Raw genomic sequence first — 20,641 nt, 5'->3', positions numbered from 1 at the left:
CTGCATCTTAGGGTCTTAAAAGAAGTGGCTGCAGAGATAGTGGATGCATTGGTTGTAATCTACCAAAATTACCTTAGATTCTGGAAAGGTCCCAATGGATTGGAAAACCGCAAAAGTAGCGCTCCTATTCAAGAAAGGAGGGAGACAGAAAGCAGGAAACTATAGACCAGTTAGCCTAACATCTGTCATTGGGAAAATGCTGGAGTCTATTATTAAGGAAGTGGTAGCAGGACATTTAGAAAATCATAATACAATCATGCATGGTTTTATGAAAGGGAAATCGTGTTTGACAAATTTGCTAGAGTTCTTTGAGGATGTAACGAGCAGGGTGGATAAAGGGGAACCAGTAGATGTCGTGTATTTGGATTTCCAGATGGCATTCAATAAGGTGCCACATAAAAGGTTACTGCACAAGATAAGAGCTCACAGGGTTGGGGGTAATATATTAGCATGGATAGAGGATTGGCTAACTGACAGAAAACAGAGAGTCGGAATAAATGGGTAATTTTCAGGTTGGCAAACTGTAACTAGTGGGGTGCCACAGGGATCAGTGCTGGGGCCTCAACTATTTACAATCTGTATCAATGACTTGGATGAAGGGACTGAGTGTAATGTAGCCAAATTTGCTGATGATACAAAGATAGGTGGGAAAGCAAGTTGTGAGGAGAACACAAAGAGCCTGCAAAGGGATATAGATAGATTAAGTGAGTGGGCAAAAATTTGGCAGGTGGAGTATAATGTGGGAAAATGTGAAGTTATCCACTTTGGTAGGAAGAATATAAAAGCAAATTATTATTTAAATGAGAGAGACTACAAAATGCTTCGGTACAGAGGGATCTGGGGGTCCTCGTACATGAAACACAAAAAGTTAGCATGCAGGTACAGCAAGTAATTAGGAAGGCAAATGGAATGTTGGCCTTTATTGCAAGGAGTACTGCGTACAGTTTTTGTCTCCTTATTTAAGGAGGGATATACTTGCATTGGAGGCAGTTCAGAGAAGGTTCACTAGGTTGATTCCAGAGATGAGGTGGTTGTCTTATGAAGAAAGGTTGAGCAGGTTGGGCCTATACTCATTGGAGTTTAGAAGAATGAGAGGTGATCTTATTGAAACATATAAGATTCTGAGGGGGCTTGACAGGGTAGATGCAGAGAGGGTGTTTCCCCTAGTGGGGGAATCTAGAACTAGGGGGCATAGTTTCAGGATAAGGGGTCACCCATTCAAAACGGAGATGAGGAGGAATTTCTTCTCTCAGAGGGTCGTGAATCTTTGGAATTCTCTACCCCACAGAGCAGTAGAGGCTGGGTCATTGAATATATTCAAGGCGGAGATAGACAGATATTTGAACTATAGAGGGGTGAAGTGTTATGAGGAGTGGGCAGGAAAGTGGAGTTGAGGTAAAGATCAGATCAGCCATGATCTTATTGAATGGCGGAGCAAGCTCGAGGGGTCAAATGGCCTACTCCTGCTCCTATTTCGTATGTCCTTATGTTCTTAAATACAGCTGCGATTGCATCATGCGGGCATGCATCACGCCTGCTGCGCAGCTTGGAGACGCAAAACCCGGAATTCAAAATTAGTTGGTACAGTTGCGTTGAGATCGCAGATTCCGAGCATCTGAATTGACTTCCGCCCACGCAATTCCACCCCCCTCCCCACCACTCAGAAGCTGCCTTCACATTAATATCAAGGCCATTATGTCTGCTGCTTGGGTGGATAACTCTTCTAAAGGCCTCGGCCTGACATTTCAGCTCTGACATGCTGCTCAACCCCACTCAGCGAGTTCCCTCAGTAACTGGCTCCATAAAATCGGCAGGGATAAGCGTAACCTTCAGCCCTGGACATCAATTCTGAGCCATCAACAGAACTGACAAACCCATGCAGCATGAGTGCCAGCCAACACAGAACTGTAGTGTTCAATTCTGTAAGGCAGACAGGGTATAATTTCATTTCTGAATGCTTTCTCTTTTGTTGCACGATCAGGTAAAATAATAACGTTAAATAAAATAATAGATCCTACTCACTTCAAAACTCGCTCCTTGCTATGGACAGCCGCTCTGCCCTGTGTCAGTGAAGCATATCTTCATTGTAGCTGCTGGGATACAATGTCTGATTTTATACTTGCATTGCAGGCAGTTCAGAGAAGGTTCACGAGGTTAATTCCCGAGATGAGGGGGTTGACTTATGAAGAAAGGTTGAACAGGTTGGGCCTCTACTCATTGGAATTTAGAAGAATGAGAGGTGATCTTATTGAAACATATAAGATACTGAGGGGGCTCAACAAGGTAGATGCAGAGAGGATGTTTCCCCTCAGAGGGCACAGTTTTAGAATAAAGGGTCGCCCATTTAAAACTGAGACGAGGAGGAATTTCTTCTCTCAGAGGGTCGTAAATCTGTGGAATTCTCTGCCCCAGAGAGCTGTGGCGGCTGGGTCATTAAATACATTTATGGTGGAGATAGACAGATTTTTGAACAATAAGGGAGTGAAGGGTTATGGGGAGCGGGCAGGGAAAGGGAGCTGAGCCCAAGATCAGATCAGCCATGGTCTCATTAAATGGCGGAGCAGGCTCAAGGGGCCAAATGGCCCACTCCTGCTCCTAGTTCATATGTTCTTATGATTTGTGCTTTAGCAAGATTATGCAGAGAAACAGTCGGTCTACCCACCCCAATGATTTGATGGGTAAATACTCCACATTGTGTGGAACTGAGCCCTGAAGAACTGTAAGATCCCTGGTTTGTTCCCTGGACTTTACTAAGTTTGCGGATCTCAGTAAAATTGGGGCTGAAAGCACTGCTGTTGGCCTCAGTAATCCTGCATGCGGAGGGGGGGAAACCAGCCAGGAATTCCCCTCCTCACCACTATCCGAAGACCCCTGTGGGTGTCCCTGCCGGATGAGGATAACGCTACATTGAGCTGTGATGCCCCTCAACCCGCTTAGTCAAAAAGCCCGATGACACTTACTGATCAGATTCATACGTGAGAAGTGACCACTTGGTTGAAATATCGCGGGGTTGGGGTGGGGGGAGGCGGGGGGCAAGGCCTGTGGAACCATATGACAGCACCAGCCGTCAACAAGGGAAAGGAGAAAAGATGAGAAAATTGGCAAACAAAAGTTGAGTTTTTTGAAATGAGACGTGTAAGTGCTCAACCATAGCTTCCACCTTTAAGCAAAAGCGTTAATCATTTTTAGGGACAGTGAATGGATTCTTCAGTTCTTTAATATTACACAATCAGCCTGTACAGGGTTTCAACCAAACAACCAAGCATTGAAGAAATTATCCCAATGACAGGCACAGCTGAAATCAAGGTGGATTTTAATTTTAATTCATTTGAACAAGATTTATTGATTTGCAATTCACTTATATTGAATTGACTTTATAATGTAATGTAGGAAATGGTTCCTGGAAACAAATCCCATTGTGTACAGTTTAAAATTCTAGCTAACACCTTGCTTTATTAATTAATAAGTACGAGAGTCTAGTTGCAGCAACTTTAATACTTGATTATGAAATACAAGATTAAGCTTGAGCCTTATCTAAATTAATATATCAATCATTGTAAACATGCAAGTCCTGCGTGTCCATGTTACTTCCATCAGGTCAGCCGCTGGATGGAGCCTTAGTTGCCTTCAAATTGATCTCTAGGGTCCTAAGTCCAAGCTGCACACCAAGTTGCTCTCACTTTTTATAGCCTAATAGCAGTGCAATTATGTCACTTGACCCTTCTTCGTGTTCACTGCTGTTTTTGGACCCCAGCTATTCACAATATATATTAATGATCTAGACAAGGGAACTAGATGTAATATCTCCAAGTTTGCAGACGATACAAAGCTGGGTGGGCGTGTGTGCTGTGAGGAGGATGCTGAGAAACTACAGGATGATTTGGACAGGTTGGGTGATTGGGCAGAAGCATGGCAGATGCAATATAACGTGGATAAATGCGAGGTTATCCACTTTGGTGTCAAAAACAGGAAGGCAGATTATTATCTGAATGGCAATAGATTGGGAGAAGGGGAAGTGCAACGAGACCTGGGTGTCCGTGTGCACCAGTCGCTGAAGGTAAGCATGCAGGTGCAGCAGGCGGTTAAGCAGGCAAATGGTATGTTGGCCTTCATAGCGAGAGGGTTTGAGTACAGGAACAAGGATGTCTTGCTGCAGTTGTACAGGGCCTTGGTGAGACCACATCTGGAGTATTGTGTGCAGTTTTGGTAACCTTATCTGAGGAAGGGTGTTCTTGCCATGGAAGGAGTTCAGCGAAGATTCACCAGGCTGATACCTGGGATGGCAGGAATGACGTATGAGGAGAGATTGGGTCGATTGGGCTTATACTCGCTGGAGTTTAGAAGAATGAGAGAGGATCTCATTGAAACTTATAAAATTCTGACAGGACTGGACAGACTAGATGCAGGAAGGATGTTCCCGATGGTCGGGGAGTCCAGTACCGGGGGTCACAGTCTAAGGATAAGGGGTAAGCCATTTAAGACAGAAATTAGGAGGAATTTCTTCGCCCAGAGAGTGGTGAACCTGTGAAATTCTCTACCACAGAAGGCAGTAGAGGCCAATTCATTAAATATATTCAAGAAGGAGTTGGATATATTTCTTAAGGCTAAAGGGATCAAGGGATATGGGGAGAAAGCAGGGACAGGGTACTGAATTTGGATGATCAGCCATGATCGCATTGAATGGCGGAGCAGGCTCGAGGGACCGAATGGCCTACTCCTGCTCCTATCTTCTATGTTTCTATGAAGCTAGCAATAGCAGCTGGAACTTCTGCAATCTATGATTTACACACTCCTTGGTACCTCGCAACATTCAGTTACTTTTCATTCAGTAATTCCCTCATTATCCCGTGCCTACTGTTAATTACGTTATTTCTTATAGTTTCACAATCACAGGTATAAACATTGTATTGTAGCGATTCGTGTGCATCGCCACTAAATAATCGACTTCAACTTCGACGAACTATAAATAAGTTGTTTATTTACAGGAACAGGTTAAATACAACAGGTAAGGTAGCAGGTAAGATGGCTGGCTGTAGGAGCACCGTGGTGTAGGTCTTTCCCCAGTGGGGACGCCACGAGGACTGAGTTCGCAGTCCTGTGGAGAGCGTGATGACGTCATCGCGTTTGTGTTGTGACATCATCACGTTCGCGTTTCCCGCGCTTAGGGCATCACGTGATGCGCGTCGTTGCGTCGCTGGCCGTTGAGGCCAAAGTCACGAGTGCGGGAGCGGGAGCTGGAGGCCAGGCTGAGCCGGTGCTTGTCGCGGGAGCGGAAGATCGCGTCGCTCCCGTTGGCTGGCCGATGCGGCCGAAGTCGCGAGGCCGGGCTGTGCCGGCGGCCGTCCTGGAAGGCCGAGTCGGGCCGGCAGCCACCGCACGTACGTCACGTGGTACGTGACGTGACGTCAGCGCGCTAGGGCGCGTCTTAAAGGGGCAACAGCCCAAACAGGTAAGTTATACATACAGTAAGGTAAGTTAAAGGGAATTATGTATCTCAATGTAAGGGACAACCGGTGGTACCGCCACATAGGCCCCCCCAGAATTCGCTTTAACGAAAGTCCAAGGATGAGATGGTCTGACGAGCTGGTGGTCACGGCGGCAGTGCTGTCTCGACTTGGTAGGCGATGTCTGAAGATGTTGCTCGTGAGCGGATCCTTACGCACGTCGTGGCGAATAAATTGTATCCGTCAGGCGAAGGACCGTGGAGACGTGCGAAACAGCAGGCCTTGTCAGGGTGACGGGCAAGTCGGGCGGACGCGGGCGATGACTCTGTTGATGTTGGAACAAGTCCTTGTTCTGACGAAATCTGCAGGAACGCCGACGGGCGATCCAGAAGGACTTGACTGGCGAGGCCGGTGAACTCGCCGACAGGTAAGCGAAACCTTCAGGAGGCTGGAACACACGGAACGGTGCGTGCCATAGTGCTACGACGTTAACACAACAGAGGGTGAAGAGTTGCTGCGTTGATCAGTGATCGGTGAGGCCAGCAACTTTCACGTGGCTGATCGCGGCCGCAGGATGCCCATTGGACCTGTCCTCGATGTGTGCAGCGTCAGTCGAGGTTTGCGTTTGTTAAAGGGAAAACTGGAGAAAGGGCGGCAATGGTCCGGGTTGTTGTTGCTTTCAGGAGGGGTCAACTCTGCCTGGAGGACGGCAACACTTGTAACTGTTGTAGATTTAGGTGAACACAGCCGGGAGGGCGGCACGCTTTTTGTTCACGCCGAATCGTGTAGTAGGTAACACAACCAGCAGGCTGAAGGGCTGGTGCGTCATCGGCGGAGAAGGAGTCGTCGTTTTTCACGAGGGATAGGTCCTCGTGGTTCGCGAGGGATGGGTCCTCGTGCGCGAGGAGTGCGTCCTCGTGTTTCGTGGGGGTGAGTCCTCGGGGTATCCCCACAGGGTGCGCTCCGATTTTGTGGGCCCGAACATGCTGTACCCCGTGCTTGGAGAAATGTATACTTGCTGTTGCTTTGGACGTAGAGGCGGACGATCCGTGTGGCGGTAGGAAAGACGAGTACGGGGACCGTAAGCAAGTGCGTACTCGGCACCGCATCGATGTTCTCGTCGAACGGGGCTTCTACCCTTACAAAGCACGAGGGAGACTGTGGCTCCCTGGATTGCGGTAGCGACAGCAAAACGGCTGGTGCTTCCATGGCGTGCTTCTTTTGTGAAAATTGCTCACAAAAAAACGGGGTCCGGTTGAGTTTTGTCTGTGTCAAACGGGATCTGCTCCAGACTGCGCTTACCTTGCGAATACGTTCCCAAAGACGGGGTCACCTTTGGAGGAATCGGTGTTAGGCGGTTGCTGTTCCGTGGTTGTTCGTCGGTTGTGCGTCGGTCGTCTTGTGGGAAGGCAAGGTTCAGGCGCGCGTTGCTACCATGAAAATCGTTCACGGATACGGGTTCACCAATTGTAGTGTTGGAATTGATGAGCTCCCATACTCACGTCGTTGGGTCACCAATGTAGCGATTCGTGTGCATAGCCACGAAATAATTGAGTTCAACTTCGACGAACTATAAATAAGTTGTTTATTTACAGGAACAGGTTAAATACAACAGGTAAGGTAGCAGGTAAGATGGCTGACTGTAGGAGCACCGTGGTGTGGGTCTTTCCCCAGCGGGGACGCCATGAGGACTGAGTTCGCAGTCCTGTGGAGAGCGTGATGACGTCATCGCGTTTGTGTTGTGACATCATCACGTTGTTCGTGTTTCCCGCGCTTAGGGTGTCACGTGATGCACGTCATTGCATCGCTGGCCGTTGAGGCCGAAGTCACGAGCGCGGGAGCGGGAGCTGGAGGCCAGGCTGAGCCGATGCTTGCCGCAGGAGCGGAAGATCGCGTTGCTCCCGTCGGCTGGCCGATGCGGCCGAAGTCGCGAGGCCGGGCTGTGCCGGCAGCCGTCCTGGAAGGCCGAGTCGGGCCGGCGGCTGCCGCATGTACGTCACGTGGTACGTGACGTGACGTCAGCGTGCTAAGGCGCGTCTTAAAGGGGCAACGGCCCAAACAGGTAGGTTAAAGGGGCAACGGCCCAAACAGGTAAGTTATACATACAGTAAGGTAAGTTAACGGGAATTATGTATCTCAGTGTAAGGGACAACCGGTGGTACCGCCACAGTATGTTATAATCTAATCTATTCTATTACTCACTCTGGTTTAAGCATCTATTGGCCCGTAATTTCCGATAGGAGGCTTCCTGCGTGCGGAGCCCTCCTATCGGGAAAAAATCTACACTCTTACCTGAGGGCTCCCGAGGTCTGGACACTTCCAATCCTGGGCCTCTCCACAGTCGAAATGCGCAGGGCCCACGTATCCCAGAGGCGCATGCGGTTCACAAGCGACCCTGGGATCACGTGGCCCAGGCCAGCCAATGAAAGAAGGGAATCCCCTTTTGTACTTTTGACAGATAGACCTGTGAAAAGTATGAATGGGGGTCACTCCAAAAAGACATCAAAACATTAAATAAATTTTTAATAAACCATCATGTTTTTAAAATGCTGAAATTACATTAAATTAAATATTTTAGACAAAAATTTAATTTTTTGAAATAAATAAAAATTTTACAGGGCTAAAAATAAACTTATCTTTTTTAAAAGTATTTTTAAATTATAAATGAGTGAATTTTTTTTTAAAAACTTTTTTTGAACTCTTAGGGGGAAATATTCAGTATCGCCCCATTTGGGGCGCCATTATCGGCCGTACGCAAAGTTTAGTGCCTGGCGCTAATTATCGCCTCCGATGTCAAACTTGGCTTTTATCGCCCCTGGAGGTGATTGGGGTGCTAAATCAGGCGCTTCACACCTGTCTTAAGGCGCAAAGGCCGAGGAGCGAGGCGCTACCTCAGAGCGTTGGCGAAGCTCATGTGATGTCAGTCAGCAATGGAACACAGACACACTGGCGCCGGCCAGTTCTTAAAGGGGAGTTCTGATAAAAGGTCATCGACCTGAAACATTAACTCTGTTTCTCTCTTCACAGATGTTGCTTGACCTGCTGAGTTTCTCCAGCATTTTCTATTTTTATCTTAAAGGGGAGGGTTGATTTTGCTCTCCATCCACATCCTGCTCATTGCAGCCTTGAGTCTCAGCCTGGAGAGACCTGTACATCAAATCTGCTGGAAAGAACAATGGAGAGACCCAGGGAAAGAGCTCAGAGTGCAGCCCCCACAGTCTCTTCTAAATCGATACAAGGAAGGGCAAATCAAAATGAACCTGCAAAGTGCTGCTCAGTACCCAAAACTCCTTCACACAGCGTTGAATCTCTCCAGAAGTCTCTCTCTCTCTCAGAATGCGTGGTGCAAAAATGTCACCAACAAAAAAAGGCAGGAAGCGGTCGCCTTTAAATAGCGCTCCCCCAGTCCCTTTCCGACTGCAAAACGTTCCCCTCAACCTGTCGTTGCTAGCGCCAGGCGGTAAGGCTGGGGGCGCCACTCAATATCCAGTCCGGGGCGCTACCAGGGCGTTGCGCACTCGACTGATGTCACAATCTGCCAGCGCAGGAGATCGTGGCGGTAATGTTTAGCGCCGCCGCAAAATGTCTAGTTAATTTCGCGAGCGGCGCAAACATCGCTGCACCCGGGCGCTAGTTGCTTTGCGCCCCATTAGCGCCCTCTTAAAGCGCTAACGGGAGGCGCAAACAACTGAATTTTCCCCCCTTATGCTGGTAAAAGCAGGCCTGATGCCTGCTTTTACCAGGCATAAGATTTCTAAGGGATTTCAGCGGGCAGAGGTTTCGGAACTCTCCACCCGCAGAGGCCCATCTCCAGGGCAGGCGTGTGATCTGTCAAGAGCATTCTTGACAGATCGGAAATGCCAGTTTTCAGCACATGCGCTTGGCATGCCTGTAACCTGCATTTCCGATGTCCCTACGGGTGCGTACACAGCTCATACATACCCGTAGGGATCGGAAAATGCGGCCCATTGTGTTTAATGGCAGACGAACCCCGGTTCTTCCTCCTTATACCACTAAAGGCTCCAACTGGCCTATTCCAAGGAAGGTCTTATCATTGTTGCTTTGGCAACCTGTCTGCAGTGAAGTGCCTGTCTGAACTTCTAACTCAGGCTAACTCCACTTTCCCATAATGCTATTATATCAGCCTTTTGATGTCAATGTATGTTAAAACCTGCATGCAGCCTATGTGTACCAGTCTCTGTATTAAACAGATTCTTTCTCTGACAGGTCCGAGAGGTAACCAACAAAATTCTACATACAGCCAATAAGACAAATATGACAGAAGATAATCTATATTCCCACATCATTGTTGAGTGGGGCCAATACGTTGACCATGATTTTGCATTCACACCTCAGAGCACCAGTCAAGCTGCTTTCATGGGAGGAGTGGACTGTAGGAACACCTGCCAGAATCTGAATCCCTGTTTTCCAATAAAGGTATTTGTAGAATTTTAAGTGACCTGTGCACTCCTTTAGGTTATGAACAACAGTAGGGACATTTTTGAATTTCAAGGTTTCTTTGGTAGTTTTATGAGTGAGCGTGGATCTGGACCGAGCACACCACTGATCCAATCTTTGGTGGCTCGCTTGAGCATTTCCGGGACAGAGATTTTGTTTCCCTTATGGGCCTGAAGAAAATATCCTGTATGATTTTTTCTTTGAACCACAGAATCATTTCAAGTCTTCCCTCCTCCGGATTTTGCGAAACCCAATGTACCTCTACAGTGCAACGTACAATGAAGGGATAGGAAAAATAATAAATTTACACCATACATAGAGCAACTTTTCCACATAAGAAAAGCTCTGGGACTGACTTCAGGTGGTGTTTATAAACAGGTTATTCCTAAAATACATGTTTAAATTTGAGCTGTCCACTTACTATCTGTACAAGGCAATGGTTAGACTACAGTTGGAGTACTGGGTGCAATTTTGGGTGCCCATTATAGAAAGGACATAAAATCATAGAGCATGTGCAGATTCACCAAGATGATACCAGGCATAAGAAACTGTAGTCCTGAGGAGAGAATTGAGATACTGGGCTATTTGAACTGGAGCAGAGAAAGCCAAGAGATTATTTAATAGATGTGTTTAAAATTATAAAGGGTTTTGATAGGGAAAGAATCTTTCCTCTGTGGGGCGGGAGAGTCAGTAGTCATTAAATTTAAATGGTCACCAAGAGAGTGAGGAAAGCGGTAAGGAGAATTTGTTTACACAAAGAACTGTTGGAGCACGACATGCTTTACCATAATGAGTAGTTCAAGCAGAGACGTTGCAACTTTTAAAGGAAGCGTAGATAAACATTTGAAGCAGAGGATGATACAGGGATATGGGGCGAGTAGAGCAGTTGGATTAGTTTTGGATTGCTCTGGCAGAGAGCCAACCCAGACATGATGGGCCGAACGGCCTCCTTCTGTATTGTAAATTTTTTATGGTTCTGTCATTATTGCTACTGAGATTAGGTAATTGCTGTAGATAGACAGAGGGGTCGATTTTCATTGACCCGTGGAGACGGGATTGGAGGCATGCGGGGGGTTAAAGTCCCAAATTCGGCGGTCCCGACACCATGCCTCCCCCAACCCGCCTCCATGTAAGTTTCAAAGGAGGCGGGTACCCGCCCCGCACTGGGACCCGCCTACCCGAGGCAGGAAGGGATTAGTGACAATTAACTGCCTGTTAACAGGTAGTTAACAGGCAGTTTTTAGCCTAATCCCTATTTTAAAGCTTGACGTGTGGGATTCCTGACGGCTCCAAACCACGCCAAGTTAGAGGAGTCGGGCCGTCGGGTTGAAGGACTTGGATGGGTCGAGATGTCAGTGTTCAGGTGAGTGATGGGTGCATGAGTGCAAAGGTAAGTGTGTTTGGTGTGTCTAAAGTGTGTAAAGAAGTTTAAACTACCTGTACTTACCTTTATAGCCTTCCTTCCTCTAGGTTTCGGGAGGCCATCGTCTAACCGGCACAGAAAGCAGAATGGCTGCGATCTGTCAAAAGTGACAGCCTGCAGCTTTCTGTGCTGGTGAGATTTCTAACTGAGTCTGTGTAGACGGACTCAGGTTAGAAGTAAGATTGTCAGTGTTTGACAGCTTCAAACAGCTTTCAAACACTGATATTGCATCTGTCAAAACATCTTGACAGATGAAATTTCAGTCTGTGACATCACCTGTTGCCGGGTGGCCCTTAATTGGCCTGCTGAGCCCGCTGGGCGAGCTCAACAAGGTCAATCAAGTTAAAATCGTGTGGATTGGCCACATCTCGATGGAGGTGGGACAACAACCCCGAAAGTTTTAGTCCCGCCTCCTTCCTGACTTCTGAATAAAAATCACCCCCAGAAGATCTAAAAGGTGATCTTTAAATGTAAACTCACAGTATGTGTTGTTATGACTTCTTTGATTTATTGACTGGAAGTTAGAAAAAAAAATTCACAGTAATGCTGATATTTTTAACCTTGTCATATTTTAATATTCATCAAACAGGTGCCTCAAAGCGATCCCCGTTCCAGAATCAATCAATGCATCACATTCTATCGTTCCTCACCTACATGTGGGACAGGAGATCAAGGAGCTGTCTTTGAAACTCTGTCAAGTCTGAACTCTCGACAACAGATTAATGCAGTAACTTCCTTTATTGATGCCTCAACTGTCTATGGGAGCTCTCCAGTTCATGAAATAAAGCTAAGAGATCATTCAAGTAAGGAGGGCCTCCTTCTCACGAACACAAAATACAAGGACGGCGGATATGCACTGTTGCCTTTTGTAGATCAGGTACCATCTCCATGTGTACAAGAGCCTAACGTTACGCAGAATGAAAGAGTAGAATGTTTCCAGGCAGGAGAAAGTAGAGCAAATGAAGTTCTTACTCTGGCTTCAATGCACACATTGTGGATGCGTGAGCATAATCGTTTAGCAAAGGCCTTGCACAAGAGAAACCCTCACTGGAATTCAGAAACCATATACCAAGAGGCACGTAAAATTATTGGCGCTCTGCATCAGGTTAGTTGGTTCACTATTTCTACATTGCTCAAAGGTCAATACAGGAACAGTGCATGGAAGGTATTGGCCCCAAAAATTCTACAATGTTTAAGGCAGATTCAGGGTGCAATATAAGTGAACAGGGCAGACATTGGATAGGACCCAGTGATGCTGGAATTCCACCTCGTTTGGGCAGCACTGGGGTTTCAGGTGGAAATAGGGCGACCGGATTCTCCGCCAGCCCCCTTTGAATCTGACGTCCAAAAAAGAGGTGGCACTGCCGGGACGACATCACCCACCAGAGTTCCATTCACTCTCGTCTCTAGTGACCCGAGCGTGCTGAATGTCTGCATGAAGTAGATATACAGTAGGTAGTGGAAGTGGGGCCCACCAAGTAAAGGCCACCTTCTTAACAGCAGCCAGTCGCAAAGCCTAGTAAATGTGGCCATCTTAGAAAGAGACGCAACGCTTCTCCCCCGAAGGTTCTGCAGCCAGGCTTGCTGAGACTCAGGTGCAATGATTGATAATGCTACAATTTGCAATCCATCTGCAGGCACCTCAGCTCAAACTGATACTGCCCAGGATGCCTACCCGCTTTATTGTAATTGCCTGAGCTCCCAGACTCCCAACAGAGCCAGACACGTCAGTGGTCAGGGCAGGGGAAGTCCTGCTCTGCCATTGTTATGGGGGTGCAACGAGATCCTGGATTTTCATCCCGATTGCCTTTTGCATTTGCAACGTGCCAATCAGAGGTATGCAGAGCATTGCATTTTGTCTTCAGCTTTTTGCATTCTAAAATCCTGATTTTTTTCAAATCTGACTAATCCCAAGGGCTATTATTTAGTATTTCTGTCACTATTCCATTTAAGGAAAAAGGATGCAAAGTTAACCTTATACTGCTGTTGGTTTTCCCTTACATGATCAATGCACTGGTGTTAAAGGAATCTTGATTATTTAAATATTTGCAACTGAATAATCAAACAAATGTCCTTTGCTGTCTTAGTTTATTTAGCTAGTTAGGACCTACCGATCTTGGGGTAATTACCAAAAGCTACCAGTTTAATTAATTTTATATTAATTAAAATTGTAATTAATACAATTATTCCATTAAATCTATTCAGGTTCGATTGTAGCAATTAGAAATAGTTATTTTTCCATTAAGGATTTCTGGCATTCCCTTCCTTTACAATAAAGTTCTGCTTTTCAGCCATATGTTGCAATAAATAACCAGAGACATGGATCTAGATTTTCCGCTTGTCGCCCAAGCGAAGAAGTGGCGTTGTGGATCGGCCGCTCATTATAGAGACCGCCCAATTTTAATTTCCATTGAAATCAATAAAAATGAAAAACAGGCAGTTTCTATAGCGGACTGTCGATCTGCAGTGCCAGCTCTACACCTGGGAGACAAGCTGGAAATCTACCCCATCAAATTCAAAATGAAGAAAAGCTGTTTCAAAGGAGCTGATTACAAGCAGTAACCTTCAACCTGACTGAAGAGGACATAAATGCAAAAGTAACAGGGTTAGAAAGTGTTCAAAAACAGATCAGTGGGTTTCTTAACAACGATTTGCATTTATACTATGCCTTTAATGTACAAAATGTCCCAAGATACTTGGCAGAGAAATAAGGGGAACAGATGCTGTGCCGTTGGAGAGAAGTTTGAAATGACAGCTAAAGGCTAAGTTGAAACGGTTGTTAAATAAGGAAAGAGAAATAGAGAGGTGGAGGGTTTTAGGAGGGCAGTTAAAGATTAGGGCCAAGGCAACTGAAAGCTCTGGTGGGGTGAAGGGAAGGTAGGTTCCAGAGGAGGCCAGAATCAGATGTGGGAGAGGATCTATGGCTGCAGGAGGTTGCAGAGGTAGGGAGGTGCAAGGCCATGGAGAGATTTGAAACCATTGGGGAACAGGGAGCCAGTGTAGGCCAATGGCAAGGGGGGGCGAGGGTGATGGGCAAGTGGGCCATTGTGCGGGACAGGGTGCAGGAGTCAAGCCATTCCATTCAATTACAGCAATACTATTTTTAATTCCTCTTGTTCTAGGATGTTGTCAAAAAGATTTGAAGCTTTTCATTTGCTGTATTGCAGCCAGGACAGAAAGCAATGGGCCAGTGACTCTGCGATAGCACATAGTCAAGTAAAACGGAAAGGAACTATGGTGTGAAGTTCAATTCTATGCTGACAGTGTAGAAGAAGCAGCATTGTTGTTTTTTGACATTTTGAAGGGATTAGTAAAGTTTGTAATTACTATAAATTTACTGAATATTGTGCATTTACCTGTTTAATATAATGTTGGTTTATACCTCAGCTGTGATCTGATAGAAGGTATATTCTACCAAAGTCAAGGAGATCACATGGCAGCACGTGATAGATTCCAGTAAGCTGGACTACAGTAACAACGGCTCTCTGTTCAACGCTTGGGTCTCACTACATTTATCTAGATTTTGGGGGGGGAGTAAAAGTGCACTCTGGGACATAGAGGATGTGAGGTCCACTCACAGGAGTGGTCAGTGATGTCGAATCCTGAGAAATATCCAATGTAAAGACCTAAAAATGGAAACATTCACACAGCTTTACTAGATCACAAAATACTATTCAGGTGAGGGCTTAATGATGCAGCCCTCCTACCCCACCCTGTTCTCACCTAACACTTGTTTCACCCATTTGAAAGCTGGTAAAAGAGCAGGAAAGGTCAGGAAGGGCCTTCTTCAAGGTGCACAGTGGGTTTTTTCAGCCATTCCATTGAAAGATATAAAAATTGCTTTTTCAAAGATTTCACAGATTTCATGCAAGAGAACAAAGGATGTCAAAGCAGCAATGCCAAGGAGATCAGCTACTACCAGGGCAACCATTCATTCGCACCATTATGTCCCCAAACATATCTAAAGACCTGGAGCACATACCTCATAATAACAGAGGAACCTGCCTCTGCAGGCTTAGGTTCATCAGAGAGCTAGTTATATATATATTTTTTTTACAGAAATTACAGAAACCCCACAGTGCAGATCCCCGTAACCCCTACACCAACTCCAACACATATCCCACCCTATCCCCGTAACCCATGTATTTAATCCCCCTAACACTAAGGGTCAATTTATCATGGCCAATCAACCTAACCCACACATCTTTGGACTGTGGGAGGAAACCGGAGCACCCGGAGGAAACCCACGCAAACACGGGGAGAATGTGCAAACTCCACACAGACAGTCACCCGAGGCCGGATTCGAACCCGGGTTCCTGGCGCTGTGAGGCAACAGTGCTAACCACTATGCCACCATGCAGTGGCATTTATAGAGCAGTGCCATTTACTGCAGGTCGACATCCAGCCAGCCTCCACCACTGGAATGCAACAGCTAGCAGCAGTCAAGCAAATTGGTTGGGACTGCAGATGCTCCCAATCCCAGCCTGGAAAGAAAGAAGGAAAGAACTGGCATGTTTACAGCGCTTCAGGAAGTCCCAAAGTACTTCACAGCTAATGGAGTACTTCTTGAAATGGGGAGTACCGTTGTCATGTACGGAAACGCGGCAGCCAGTTTACGTACAGCAAGGTCCCGCAAACAGCAGTGAGATAAATGATCAAAGACGTATACACTGCAGACCTGTATGCTGCAACAGTATGAACCCATCTTAGTAGCCAACATGGCAAAGTCTCAGTAATGATTTTGGAGTTGACTATTCCTGTTGTTGAAAACATTTCAATGAAGCTTCAAAGGCTCTTTCATTACCAGCTGCTGTGAAGTATTTGAAAGCTCACTGGCCAGTGACAAGTGCAATATTTACATTGACACGTCTAGTAATAAAAAGTCCTTCCTGGGGTAATGTTTTTAACCTTTCTGATTCAAGAATGATGTATAGGACTCTACCTAGTTACATCATTCCTCCATTAGTTACTCATGGGATGATTTTACTGTATTTGTTGTAGATTATTACAATGAGAGACTACATTCCTAAAATCCTTGGTTCCCAAGCTTTTGATCGCCTGATTGGAAAATATGATGGATATGATGAAACGCTGAATCCCACGTTGTCCAATGTGTTCGCAACTGCAGCTTTCCGCTTCGGGCATGCGACTATTAGCCCGAAGATACAAAGACTTGACAAAAATTACAAAGAGCATCCCATGTACCTGAACATAAAACTGCACAAGACCTTCTTCAGTCCTTGGAGAATCATTAAAGAAGGTGAATATCTGAGATGGTGACATCAGGCCGAACGCAGAAACACATCGTGCTTCTGACAGGCTGCGCACTAACGCAATATTTCCATTGTGATTGGTAGGTGGTTTAGACCCCTTGTTTAGAGGGCTTCTGGCAAAGCCAGCAAAACTGCAAACATCGGATCAAATGATGATTGAAGAACTGACAGAGAAACTATTTGCTCTGACAAATGCTGTCGCACTGGATCTGGCATCGCTAAACCTGCAACGAGGGCGTGACCACGGACTTCCTGGTAAGTGGAACCCCCCGGGCAGTTGCAACCTGCAAATATGATTAATATGTATGCCTGTGTTTTTAAGTCCACTCAGCAACTAATCAGCAGCCAATTAGTAACCTAAAATGCAGCAGAGGGGCTTATTTTTCAACTGGCACTATTCCGATACAAATGCTCTGCCGGCTCAAACTAAATTATTCAATGTACTTTATTTATTGCAGTCATTCGCCTGTTTATGTTAAATGGGTTAGGGCCTCCATTTTAAAAAGAGCACGCAGAGGTATGAATGCGTGAACCATTTATATGGGAATATCTCCGTTGGAAAATAAACTTGTGTGGGGGTGATTTTTGTGTCTCTACGACCTTATTTGCACTTAAAATCGGGGTGGCAGCAAGACCAAAATAATGGGCCGTATTTTCCGATCAGAGGCTTCCTACGTGCGGAGGCCTCCGATCTGGAAAAGTTTATGGACTTTCCCGAGGTCCAGACACTTCCGCTCCTGGGCCTCTCCAACTCGAAATGCGCAGGGCCCATGTATCCCAGAGGCGCAGGCAGTTCGCAAGTGTCCCTGGGATCATGTGGGCCATGGGGAGCCAATGAAAGAGGGGAATCTCCCTTCATACACTTGGCAGATAGACCCGTCAAATATATGAATGGAGATCACCCCAAAAACACTGTAAAACATTAAATAAATTTTAAAACATCACTTTTTTAAATTAGTTCAAATGACAATAAATTAAATATTTTAAACAAAAATTAAATTTTTTGAAAATAATAATTAAAGGCCTAGAAATTCAGTATAGCCACTTTTGCGGCGCTAAAGTCGGGCGGCCGCTAAAGTTTGCGCCCGGCGCAAAGTCGCGCCACCTTCGCCGATATTCAGTCGCATCGCCCCAAGAGGTTGCTGCTGTGCTAAAACAGGCGATGCACGACTATCTTTAGGCGCTAAGCCGGCGGTGCAGAGCGATACCCCTGAGGCCGGGCGCAGCGCTGGTGCGGCGAGTTGTTGATTGACGGCAGACACTCTGGCGCCGGTCAGCTCTTAAAGGGGGAGGGTGGATTTGTTTGCCTGCCACGCCCTGCACACTGCAGCCCTCAACCTAGGCCTGACCACTTCAGCTTCATCTGCACAATGCCCAGGGCTATGGAGAAGGCCAGGGAGAGAGCGCAGCGCTTCAGCGACGGTGACCTGAGGGTGCTGGTTGGTGGAGTGGAGCGCAGGCACCATGTTCTGTTCCCAGAAGGTGGCAAGAGGCCGCTGCCCAGCGCCTACCGGAAAGCCTGGAGGGAGGTCTCAAACAGGGTGTCTTCCAACAGCGTGGTTGCCAGGACTCCTGTGCAATGCCGGAAAAAGTTCAACGACCTCACTCGGGTTGTCAGGGTGAGTACCCTTTCCAGTGTCCTCCTCATCCCTGCATGTGCACCTAACTTTATGGGCAAAGGGACCTGAAAGCCCTAATGGCCAGCCCTCATCCAGCAGCTATGGGACTGCCATGAAAATCACTTGCACATTCAGCACTTTACACACTGTACAAGCTATTCGACCATGGGAGGCACTGCAGACAAGATCAGGGCTTCACACTGTCAGGGCCAGTCCACCATGGGAGGCATTGCAGACAAGATCAGGGCTTCGTACTGTACAAGCTATTCGACCATGGGAGGCAGTGCAGACAAGATCAGGGCTTCACACTGTACTTAGAGGCCGTCCTTTCTCTTGCAAGCCAAGGTGGCGCACAACCAGCGGAAACGAACTGAGATCGGGGGAGGCCGTCCTGACGTCAAAGAGCTCTCCGACCTCGACCAGCGTGTGGAGCGCATTATGGCAGGCCGGCTGATTGGCCCCATCGCCAGTGGAGATGCCGACCCTGTTCTGGGCACCAATGGTAAGGGCATCACCTTTTTGACCTCTCTCGTTCCACTTGCGCCTCAGATCAGCATCCTTTGCCACTGTCCGACCAATGCAGTGAATGGCAGCACTCATGCCTCCCTCGCTGCCGCCCTGTCCTCACTCTAAAGCTACTCTTGTGCCTTCCTGCTTTCAGATGGTGAATCGCCAGGTGAGGAGGCGGGCCCTCAAGCTGCCACTGTCAGCGCTTCTGAATTAGAGGAGGAGGAAGAGGAAGCCGGCCCATCAGTGCCACCCTCAGCCGCGCCAGCCCATGGCGATGAAGGGCGATGAAGGGGACACGTCTTCCCTGGAGGGGAGCCGGGGGGAAGGGTCGGAGGAGAGTGAAGCTCCGGGGCCCAGCGGCCTGCAGCAACGCGGGAGGGGTGGGGAAGCTCGGCGGACTTCTCCCCAGAGGGTGAGTGCGGCCTCCAGTCCTGCGATGGTCAGCGCAGAGGAGGTGCGGCTCCTGGTGGAAATGGCCGTCCAGGCTGAGTGCAGGCACAATGAGCTCATGGCTGCAGTGGCAAGGATGCCTGACTCCATTGAGTCTTTGTCAAGGAGTGTGCAGCAATTTGGAGCAGCACAGGCCAGGAGTCTGGATCAATTCAGTGCAGCACAGGCCAGGAGTCTACAGGACTTCGCGGCAGCACAGGCGGCTTCGAGCCAAGTGCTCAGGCGTGCCGTCCATTCACTGGCTGTTGTCATGCGGACACAGACCAGGGCCACACGGGCACTAACTGCTGCCACCCTCGCTGGATCAACCAGGCATCGCCAGGGCACTCGCCGCACAGCAGCAGCCCAGCAGTCTGTTCTTCAGCTGTTTGCTGCGCATGCTGCAGTGCTGGCCCGTGCGAGTGCCACTGTATCAGGCGACCAGCGAGCACCTGCGATCTGTCAGGTTGGCACCATTCCTGCAGCCGACACTGCCACTCCGCCATTACAGCTGCCACGAGCCGCTGGACAGACTGCTGCCGCCCAAGCAGAGTTGCAGCAGTCAGCAGCCGGCCCCTCGAGGGCCAGAGCTGGTGCAGGCCGACCCCCAAGGGCATCTGCCGTCTCGCCATCTGACCCTCAGCAGCCTTCCCCCAGCCTTGCTGCAGCCACTGGGCTCCCATTGAGGAGGAGCTGCAGGGCGGGCAGGGGCCAGGCAAGGATGCGAAAGGCATCGCCCTCGCAGGGCAAAAAGTAGAAGGTCTGCACAAATGGTTTGTGGTTTTTGTAAGGCCGAGACTGGTGTCTTTCTTTGTTTTTGTAAGGCCGAGACTGGTGTCTTTCTTTGTTTTTGTAAGGCCGAGACTGGTGTCTTTCTTTGTTTTTGTAAGGCCGAGACTGGTGTCTTTTTTAGTTTTTGTAAGGCCGAGACTGTTAGTTTTGTGTTTTTGGAGGGGGCTTCTCCACATGAGGTTGTAATGTGGGAAGGGCAGAGGTTTGCAATAAATTAATGTTCTTAAATTGCACTGTGCATTGTTTTTTTGTCAAGTCCTGGTTGCCCTGCTCGGCTGAGGGCTTGTGGAGCGGCTACATTCATCTGCTAACATTGGCACAAGCCATTCCCTAAGAGGGGGCCTAGAACCGACGTTCAATAAGCCGGCGACGGGTGGCCCTTGCACTTTCTGCCTCCCTCCTGTGCTGGTCCTCCTCCTCCTCCTCCTCCTCCTCCTCCTCCTCAGGTGGTCCTCCAATCTCTGGTGGCAGTGGCTGAGTCCTGCGGATAGCCAGGTTGTGCAGCATGCAGCAAACGACCACGAAATGGGAGACTCGCTCCGGCGAATATTGTAGGGCTCCACCGGAACGATCCAGACAGCGGAACCGTTGCTTCAGGACGCCGATTGTTTGCTCTATGATGTTCCTGGTCACTTGATGGCTATCGTTGTATCCCTCTTCAGCAGGGGTGCTGGGCGCACGGAGCGGGGTCAT

The 20,641-nt window shown here is 47.8% G+C and overlaps 1 protein-coding gene across 1 annotated transcript in view; it reads left to right on the top strand.

The window, feature by feature from the left end:
* tpo (thyroid peroxidase) overlaps positions 1-20,641 on the top strand; it is a 180,453-nt gene that overhangs the window by 55,068 nt on the left and 104,744 nt on the right. The window contains exons 7-10 of the mRNA XM_085996420.1: positions 9,672-9,881; positions 11,915-12,430; positions 16,327-16,585; positions 16,683-16,853. Coding sequence (XP_085852546.1) covers positions 9,672-9,881; positions 11,915-12,430; positions 16,327-16,585; positions 16,683-16,853 — 1,156 coding nt within the window. The remainder of the gene's footprint in view (positions 1-9,671; positions 9,882-11,914; positions 12,431-16,326; positions 16,586-16,682; positions 16,854-20,641) is intronic.

This window comes from Somniosus microcephalus, chromosome 9 (genome assembly GCF_052327205.1).
Source record: "Somniosus microcephalus isolate GS21.2 chromosome 9, FLI_Smic_1.0, whole genome shotgun sequence".
In the NCBI taxonomy this organism is placed as follows: domain Eukaryota; kingdom Metazoa; phylum Chordata; class Chondrichthyes; order Squaliformes; family Somniosidae; genus Somniosus; species Somniosus microcephalus.
Note: the sequence above shows the minus strand (reverse complement) of the source record. Positions and strands in the feature narration are given on the sequence as shown.